The 9,446-nt window shown below is 35.7% G+C and overlaps 2 protein-coding genes across 2 annotated transcripts; one reads left to right on the forward strand and one right to left on the reverse strand.

Annotated features, from left to right (window-relative positions):
- Positions 1-946: 946 nt before the first annotated feature.
- LOC130709543 (uncharacterized) lies at positions 947-1,968 on the forward strand. The gene is made up of 3 exons (XM_057558931.1): positions 947-1,204; positions 1,284-1,509; positions 1,613-1,968. The coding sequence occupies exons 1-3, from the start codon at positions 1,010-1,012 to the stop codon at positions 1,966-1,968; spliced, it is 777 nt and encodes a 258-aa protein (XP_057414914.1). The 5' UTR covers positions 947-1,009.
- A 2,629-nt stretch (positions 1,969-4,597) lies between these two features.
- Positions 4,598-8,551, reverse strand: LOC130726321 (uncharacterized). Its single transcript, XM_057577573.1, has 3 exons — positions 8,412-8,551; positions 8,193-8,295; positions 4,598-6,714 (listed from the first exon to the last, which is right to left on the reverse strand). The coding sequence occupies exons 1-3, from the start codon at positions 8,448-8,450 to the stop codon at positions 4,880-4,882; spliced, it is 1,977 nt and encodes a 658-aa protein (XP_057433556.1). The 5' UTR covers positions 8,451-8,551; the 3' UTR covers positions 4,598-4,879.
- Between the last annotated feature and the right edge of the window lie 895 nt (positions 8,552-9,446).

A 9,446-nucleotide genomic window follows, 5' to 3' on the forward strand; every position in this document is an offset into this window, starting at 1 on the left:
TCCCAACTGTAAATCAAATTACATCTAGCTTTGAACAAGGCAAGTACTCGAAGGTAAGAACGAAAGAACACAACCTACAAAACCTAACAAATAGTATCAGATTCAACAAAGAATATATTATGCAATGACACCATAAATCCGATATACTCCTTACGATCTCCACATTGGGGAATCGCAGGAAAGCAATGCACCGGAACCTACCCGAAATCTCAAATATAAATCGATAAAATCCCTATGCAAGCACTAACCAATAATGGTAAGCTCTCTATGTCAAGGCTCTACAACAGATTGATAATGGCCAATTGATTATTAGTTATTTGCATGTGATTCAAAGTTTTTTCTTGGTGGATCTTTATCATCATTACTAGGGAAGTTTGAAGCTTTCCCTGAGGCTGTAAGTTTAGGCTACTAAACTAATGTACTTTGTTAATTCTGAATGCCAGTTTATTTCAACTAATTCATTCAACAGATCATAAGAACTTACACAAAGCAATTACTGATTGGTCTTGAGTACTTGCACAAAGATGTAATCATGATTGGTCTTATCCATTTAATGTTTAAACTAGCTGATTCTGAATCTGATTGAGTTAGCTTATCTTACTTCCTATTTTCTTTATAGTGTCATGCAATATTGATGTTTTATTATATGTTTTTTTTATAGTTAACAAATGGATCTTAGAGTAGTTGACACTTCAGTTCTAGGTAACAAAGAAATGAAGAAGAAGAGGCAAAATTGCAGGAGCAAATAACATTCATTGTTGCTAGTGTCGTTGCTATGCTTTTAGGTGTAGTAGCTTGGTATCATGAGATGCATTTTATTAAGGAACCGTCCCGAAATTGGGAATTGGAAAGACGCAATTTCCTTAATCGTCTATATAGAGGAACCGAAAGTGATTGCATTGAACAGTTAAGAGTCAGTAAAAGGGCATTTTTTAAACTTTGTGGAATTTTACAAGATAAAGGACAGTTGGTAAGAACAAGAAATGTCCCAACGATTGAAGCAGTGGCAATGTTTTTGCACATCCTTGCTCACAACCTAAAGTACAGAGTAGTGCACTTTACCTATTATAGATCCAAAGAAACAATAAGTAGGCAATTCAACAATGTCCTACGAGCTGTGATGAAAGTGAGTGGGGAATATTTGAAGTTTCAAGACCATAATAATCTAGAGGGCTCTGAGGCATACAAATGGAGATGGTTTCAGGTAAACTTATCATAAGCTTGAGTAATTATATGAGATTTCTAGTAATTACAACTTATTTATGATTTTTAAACTTTTTTAGAATTCGATTGGAGCACTTGATGGGACACATATTCCAGTAACAGTGGCAGCAGAAGATAAACCTAGATACCGTAATAGAAAGGGTGACATCTCTACGAATGTGTTAGGGGTTTGTGGTCCAGATTTAAAGTTTATTTACGTGTTACCTGGTTGGGAAGGCTCGGCAGGAGATTCACGAGTATTGCGAGATGCTTTACGTCGTCAAAATCACCTTCAAATTCCGAATGGTAATATTCTCAACTTTGATACTTTTTTTACTATATTAAATTCAATTATATGATTTTTGTTTTCTTGGATTTAAGGTGATTGCTAATTGGGATGACATTGTAGACTTGTGTGCTAAAGATAGAGCAACAAGAATTGGAGCGGAGACATCCTTGGATGCAGATGACATCATGAGTAAAGAAGCAAATGAGGATGGAGCTTATATTGTGGATATTGATGCTGATGAACAAAGCTCTACAACAAGGAAAAGCAAACAACCAATGGAATTCAAAAAGGGAAAAAGTGGAGAAAAGAATGGGATAATTACTTCAATGAATAAAGTGGCTGAGTCATTGAGTGAATTTGTGCAAGCAACTAGAAAAGGGGTGAAAAATGTCCAAGAAGTGGTTCATGATGTGATGGATGAGCTAAAGAACATTCCGGACCTTAATGGCACTCAATGGCTAAAAGCAGTGGATTGACTTTCAGAAAATCCAAATAAATTGGAGATTTTGAAAGCTCTTCCCGTGGAGGGAAAGAAAGATTACATCTTAGCTTTTATGCACTGATTTGTGATTTGCTATAGTTTATGGACCCATTTGTTGTGTTTCCAACTTTTCATTATGCCACCGTTGAGACTTTGTTTTATTTAATTTTCATTTGGATTGATGTTAGCACTTGTTAAAAACACAGTTTTAAATTTAAAGTAATAGAAAATGTGATATCTTTATGAATGTTTGTTTGGATTGATGTTAGCACTTGTTAAAAACAAAGTGTTTCCAACTTTTCATTATGCCACTGTTGTGATCCAACTAATTTCAGATTTTTGAGTCAATTCAGGGGGTTTGGGCCGATTATAAAATTCTGGGCTGATTTTAAGTTTTTTTATTATAATTATTCAAATAATATTAATTAGATTAAAAAAATAAGATAAAGGAAATTCAATTACATTGCCCAAACAAAGAACTTTACAATTGAGGGAATTTCAATACTTTATCCAAACAAGGGAATTTGAAAATCAAGGGAATTCTTTTGATTCAATTGAATTCCCTAGCATTTAAAATCCCTTGGATTTCTCAAATCCTCCATCCAAACACAACCTAAGGTTTTGCATGGATTGATGACTTGCAGACATGAAAAAGGCAAAGGGAATCAGAACTCACAGATCAGATCTCACACAAGAACGCAGGAAAGCTGCGAGGAGGATGACCGGAAAGCTTCACAGCGTCGTTTTGCCTGAACCGGTTGAAACCGGTTTGACACCGGTTTTGGCCAATTTTACCGATTTTCCACTAGTTCTACCGGTTTTTCACCGGTTTTCTTATCCTCTAGTTATAGAAGACAACCGAACTGGAGATAGTCCCGGTTCACAATTGAACCGGTCCAACCGGCCAGTCTGGTTCTGCAAACACTAGTATTTGGCGACAGATTGCCAAAACTTAATTCGAGGTTCTTTTAATTGAAGAAATCGATCCAAACGCAATACGGATCAAAATACGCCGAAAAACTATTTTGTGCAGTTGACGTCGGATGAAGAAACTTCCTTCTGGAAAAATATCGCAAACATCGAAAGAATAAAGGCAACCCAGATGCAAACTTTGTCAAAAGTCCCGAATAGAAAAACTCTTTATTCATGGTCTTAATTAAAGTCCCCGAAAAGGTAAAGTCTAGCTTCGACAAACTTCCGATAAGCAAAACCTATCGTGCGTACAGTCCAGAGTTCAGTATCGGAACACTAGTCATGAAAAAAATACTATAAGGTTCTTATTTTTCTAACTATTTTGAATTTCGCTTAAACAGTGCTCTAGGAGCGGAAATAGCCTCTTTCGGACACTCTCGACCTTAGTCGGGTGCGAATATGACTCGTGCTATCACTTAAGCTGACTACAGTATCATCCATAGTCATAAACTGAACTTAAATTCATATAAATAGTTTTCATGAGGGTTCGAGTCAGAAAATAACATAAAAATAATAGAATATAAATACTCAATTAATTAATATAACGAAAATAAATAAATAATCTTGTTATTTATTTCAAGGTCTTACAATACTACCCCCCAAAAAGAAAGTTTCGTCCTCGGAACTTGGTGTTAGAGGAAGCTCGTAAATAACATTCCCTTACATTTCCTTCCACCTTACAAGTAGTGTCAGAACACATCCCAAAACGGGGAGACGTCACAACGAATTCACCTCAAGGGTGACATACAAGACAAAAGCAAAACCTAAATGTCTATCAATCATCATCGAATAGACTTAGATATCATGCTCATGCTAGCGTACTAGCACCATGATCCAAAACCTAACTCAATCGCTACATGAACGACCTGACAGGTATCGTCATGCTCTCACCTTAACAGCTCAACCATAATATTCACAACCATAAAACATCATGCTAATACCATTCAAATCTCATCACATAGCTCCTTTTGCCAACAATCTATCATTCAACATCCGTCGACCAACATCTCATAAGCTAATTGTAATCTTAAAATCTAACAATCCATCAACGTAATCTCCTTTCCGAACTATCCTCATACAACCCATAAAAGTAACCCTCCACTTAGTCCCAAATCAAATCACAACTTATCTCAAGTCTTAACACTCTACACAGCTCGAGACTCATCATCTCTAGCTTGATCAGTCTCACGTCAATCAATCATTAGTCTCTCAACCTGTAAAGATCTAACTGTTATCATCACAACTAAAACCACTAACTCTCTTATTCATCCATGATTCTCAACTTACAAAATCAATCTTGACCCTACGATTCCAATTCAACTTATCAAATCTCAGTTGCTAACCTTAACATGTTTCTCTGAAGTCCAAAATCATTGCTTGATCATCACTTATTCCTCTAGCTAGGGTCTAACTAGGTGATAATCCATCAAGTCTAGCTTCCTAGTGTAATTAGCACGAAATCACATAACCTATGGTTTCATAACTTTCGAAAAAAATACTTAAGACTCCCCAACATTGAATCTCTTGACTTAGTCTATCTCTACTTGGAGCAATCACACTTGAAGATTAATATATTATAGATATATACTTAAAATTTAGGATGCTGCCATATATAGGAACAGCCGAAAAAGCGTAAATCAAGAATTCAAGCATATCAAATTGAACTACTTCATATTGTGACACAATTTCAACACTTGCAACAATACATGTTTCCTCACAACAACATAGGATAGTTTTGAAACAAAGCCACGCCACATTATTACTTTTATACACAAATCATCAGCATATTTCTATGCCACCGACTACTGAGACATATCCCAGTTTTTAACAAAGATAAAAACATCATATAGGAACTTCTGCAGCTGATGCTATGTACATGGAAGTGTCCACTTATTTAAGGATATATACTAGGAGGACAAATTCAATTAGGTACTCTACTTGGAAAGCCAAAGAAGATGGCCCTCGGGGAAGAAATGACACACTGGAACCGTTCCAGGTTTGACTTTGAGCACTCGGAAAGCCACATAATTTGGATCCCATTTTGATGTGTCTTTGTGGCATACAGCAACTGCCTTAACTCTTACGCCATCTTCTCCTTCCAGGGGCACAAAATAGGCGCTAGTCTTTTGTAGTTCATGACACCCGAAGACAACATATGGGTATGCCAGAGGATGACAAGCAATAACATGATCATCTGCTAACTTCTTTACTCCATCTTTCACTAAAAGATTTTGTAGTTTAGTTTCTTTTTGCACATCTGTTGACATCGCATGAACGTTCTTCCCTAGCTTGGAAGTGACAAAATCCATCATGGATTCCAACGAAGTTGCGCAGTATTTTTCCTCTCCATCCATTGCAGGCGCTTCACAACCACTAATGGTTTTCTCCATAATCTCAGCATTCTTCGAGTTGGGTTTCACAGAAAGCATCTCCAATACTTCTTTCATCTTGTCTAGTGAGAATGGTATTTGTTGTGTAATCTGGCGAGGCAACAATGGGATTGAAGATCTTATCTTATTCAAGTGCATGTAGAACTTGTTGTCTGAATGGAGTTGATCTTCTTGGAAGAAACCTACACGTGCTGAAATCTCATGCAAATGATGGTCACTAGCACCAGAATTTTCATGTTGAGACTCTTTACCAACATAAATTCGTAGTGGATTATCTTGTGATTGAATCTCCTTAACACCAAGTTTTGAGATGGGGAGCTGATCATTTGACTGAGACTCTTTAGAGTATTGAATCCAAAGTGGATTATCCTGTGATTGAATCTCTTTAACACCAAGGTTTGAGATGGGGAGTTGATCATTTGACTCAGACTCTTTAGTGTATTGAATCCAAAGTGGATTATCATGTGATTGAATCTCCTTAACACCAAGGTTTGAGATGGGGAGCTGATCATTTGACTGAGACTCTTTAGTGTATTGAATCCAAAGTGGATTATCCTGTGATTGAATCTCCTTAACACCAAGGTTTGAGATGGGGAGTTGATCTTTTGATTGAGACTCTTTAGTGTATTGAATCCAAAGTGGATTATCCTGTGATTGAATCTCCTTAACACCAAGGTTTGAGATGGGGTGCCGATCATTTGACTGAGACTCTTTAGTGTATTGAATCCAAAGTGGATTGTCCTGTGATTGAATCTCCTTAACACCAAGGTTTGAGATGGGGAGCTGATGATTTGACTGAGACTCTTTAGTGTATTGAATCCAAAGTGGATTATCTTGTGATTGAATCTCCTTAACACCAAGGTTTGAGATGGGGAGCTGATCATTTGACTGAGACTCTTTGGTGTATTGAATCCAAAGTGGATTATCTTGTGATTGAATCTCTTTAACACCAAGGTTTGAGATGGAGAGTTGATCTTTTGACTGAGACTTTTTAGTGTATTGAATCCAAAGTGGATTATCCTGTGATTGAATCTCCTTAGCACCAAGGTTTGAGATGGGGAGTTGATCATTTGACTGAGACTCTTTAGTGTATTGAATCCAAAGTGGATTATCATGTGATTGAATCTCCTTAACACCAAGGTTTGAGATGGGGAGTTGATCTTTTGACTGAGACTCTTTAGTGTATTGAATCCAAAGTGGATTATCCTGTGATTGAATCTCTTTAACACCAAGGTTTGAGATGGGGAGTTGATCATTTGATTGGGCCTCTTTAGTGTATTGAATCCAAAGTGGATTATCTTGTGATGAAATCTCCTTCGAGATTTTATCTTTTGATTGAGTATAGGTATCAACACACGTCTCAATGCTCACATCTCCTCCTGCACGTTCGTTAAAGATATAGTTATTTTCAAAGCAAATTATGTTTGCAACGGTTCAAAATGACTTTAATTGACCGAATGCTTAAATATAGATTAACATTTTTTTCTTTTCCTTTACCATAAGTTTTGAAAGTTGCCTTCTTTAGAAATTAGAGTTAAAAGCATATGAAATGAGAGTTTATTAAAGAATTCACATATAAGAAGTTAATGAATAAGAATTTACTAAATCAACGCAATTTAGTAAACACCTATTCATTAAGTTCTGATTTGTATGAATTCCCTCATAAACACTCATGTCATTTGCTTTTGGGAAACGTCATCATGGATATATATATATATATATATATGTGTGTGTGTGTGTGTGTATGTATGTGTGTGTGGCATGAGATTTGGAGTTACTCCAACTCAGCTCATTGGACCTAGCAGGTCAACTCATGAAGATAATGACAGATTGAAAAGATGCAATTTGAAATTGATTCTCTAAAAGCAAAAGCTGTTGAAGTTGATATTTAAAAGCACAAGTTTCTCAAATGGATGTTTTGAAGGAACAATTTATTTTCCTTATGCAAGTTCATAAGGAAAATGAGGTAAATAATTTTTCACTAAATTTGCTAAACATTTTAAACCTGTCCAGCCACTAAATTTGCTAAGCATTTTTAACTTGTCTCACTTAATTTATGGTTTCTTTTTAATTTCAGTTCACTAACTTGGAGTCACCAAGAGAAATGAGGCACTCCTCGTCTAGTTATGTGCTTGAAGATCAAATAGTGCCATCACAAGAGACCATTTAATTTAGATTATTCAGTTTTCTTGTTATGTACTTGGTGGATCATGTGTGTGTACAATGTTATTTTCATGTTAACTTTCTTTTGTATTTATTTTAAGCACCTTTGATTTTGTAAATTACTGATTGATACAATATTTATGCAAGTGTTTTGGTTTGTTTGAATGGATTTTTTTGCTAGAAATTCTTTTATCTATTTAGATTGATATTATATACCCAAATTTACAAAGCATGGTGAGAAAAAAAGCTGCAATTTTCGTTTTAGATTTGACAGCGGTTCTAGCCGTTGTTAAGTGCACAAATCTTTGACGGCGGTATAAACCCACCCTCACATTTTCTTGGATTTTTACGGCGGTAGGAACCGGCGTGAAAACCTAAGTTCTTGGCGACAGTCGATTTATCAGCGGTTGGCCAATAGTCGACCCTAGATTTTAGCGGCGGCTTGAACTGCTATCGGTTCATTTTACAGCTGCCGGTAAACCTGTTCTTTTGTTGTAGTGAGCCAATACTATAAAAATATAGAGGATGGAAAAGGGGAAATTTGTTCTAGTAAAAGAAAAGGTAAAGTTGAACTTATTCACTTAGTTAGTCAATCAGTACATATTAATCATATTCGCGAATGTGTTGTCCTTAAATTTTGAGAAGTAAATTAAAACTAATAGAAAATTGTACTTTAGTGTCTTAAATTTCTTACTCAGTAGCTCTATTACTGCTTTTGGCATGGGAGTACTTGGAAGCATCATTTTCCAGTAAATTTCCGGAGGTAAGGCAGCATGGGTTGTCATCAGCATCATCAACTACATAAATTTGTGCAAAAACACATCGTATCACTTTTTAAAAGTTGAATACTTAGAAAAAGAAAGATAATGAAGAAATGTAATTATACTATCAAAACGAAAAAGTTTAAGCTCACATTGAGAGCCCAAAAAACACGAAGGCAATGAGGCTCCATAGCTGAAAGAAATGCTTTAGAGATGAGAAGGTGATACTGAGAAAAGAGAACCTGCAGCTATATATAGAGACTTAGAGGAAGAGTGAGGTGCCTTACATCCCATAAGAAATTTTAGTATAATAACCACGAGAATCACGGGAGTTCAATATTATAATGAAAATGTGATTCATGCCCATTCAATTATCAAAAAAGGCAAGAAAATGTGAGTCATGAAGTTGACTAAACAACTGGAAATTGCGTAGATTCAAAATGTCATATTACCAAAATGTCTTCTACTTCAGTAGCTGGTAAATTACTATCATTTTGAGAAAATGAAAATTAATCATGGGTATTATTGTTATTACGTATTACATTTAAATTTCCACCAGATTTGAAGCTTCCGCAGAAAAATCGATCATGACGGAAATTAAATATATGATCGATGATGCAAATTTGAATTTCTGTGTGTGCAACTTGTTTAATTTTCCGAGCTCCATAATGAAAAATCAAGCAAATCTCGATCTTCGTCTTTAATTTTCATACTGATATGCATGATTCTGTTTCAGCAATATACAGAGCTAGCGATGGCAATTTTGCCCAAACGCATGGGTACCCGCCCGAACCCAATCTGATTTGACGGACAAAACTCGAGTTGACTGGATTTGGGTTTGGATTTGGGTTTTGCTAGTTACTGTAGGCTGTAGCAGTTCATGGGTTTGAGTTTGGTATTAGTTAAATCCGTGTTCATACCCGCCCATACCCGAACTCAAAGATACCCAAAACATAAAATTACAAAAAATTCTCATACATGTATATATTTATAAACTTTGTTCTTAGTGTTTGATGATTAATTGTACTTTTGTATGTTTGAGAAAGTAAACTCTAAACTATTGTTGTCTCACTTTGGTGATGGATGAGGATGATAAATAATTTTTTTTTTCTTTCTATGAATTTCACTTTTTTTTATGAAAGTAGGTTCTGGATCGGGTTGTTATTTCACGTAAAGAATGAGTTTGG

This window comes from Lotus japonicus, chromosome 1 (genome assembly GCF_012489685.1).
Source record: "Lotus japonicus ecotype B-129 chromosome 1, LjGifu_v1.2".
Taxonomy (NCBI): domain Eukaryota; kingdom Viridiplantae; phylum Streptophyta; class Magnoliopsida; order Fabales; family Fabaceae; genus Lotus; species Lotus japonicus.

Bases quoted from the DNA above. Each gene is read 5' to 3' on its own strand.
- LOC130726321 (XM_057577573.1), bottom strand. From the start codon at position 8,450: ATGGAGCCTCATTGCCTTCGTGTTTTTTGGGCTCTCAAT. The intron at 8,296-8,411 runs GTGAGCTTAAAC...AAATTTATGTAG, and splicing joins GTGTTTTTTGGGCTCTCAAT to TTGATGATGCTGATGACAAC. The intron at 6,715-8,192 runs GTAAGAAATTTA...ACGAACGTGCAG, and splicing joins AGCAGTAATAGAGCTACTGA to GAGGAGATGTGAGCATTGAG.
- LOC130709543 (XM_057558931.1), top strand. From the start codon at position 1,010: ATGTTTTTGCACATCCTTGCTCACAACCTAAAGTACAGAGTAGTGCAC. The intron at 1,205-1,283 runs GTAAACTTATCA...AAACTTTTTTAG, and splicing joins ACAAATGGAGATGGTTTCAG to AATTCGATTGGAGCACTTGA. The intron at 1,510-1,612 runs GTAATATTCTCA...ATGACATTGTAG, and splicing joins TCACCTTCAAATTCCGAATG to ACTTGTGTGCTAAAGATAGA.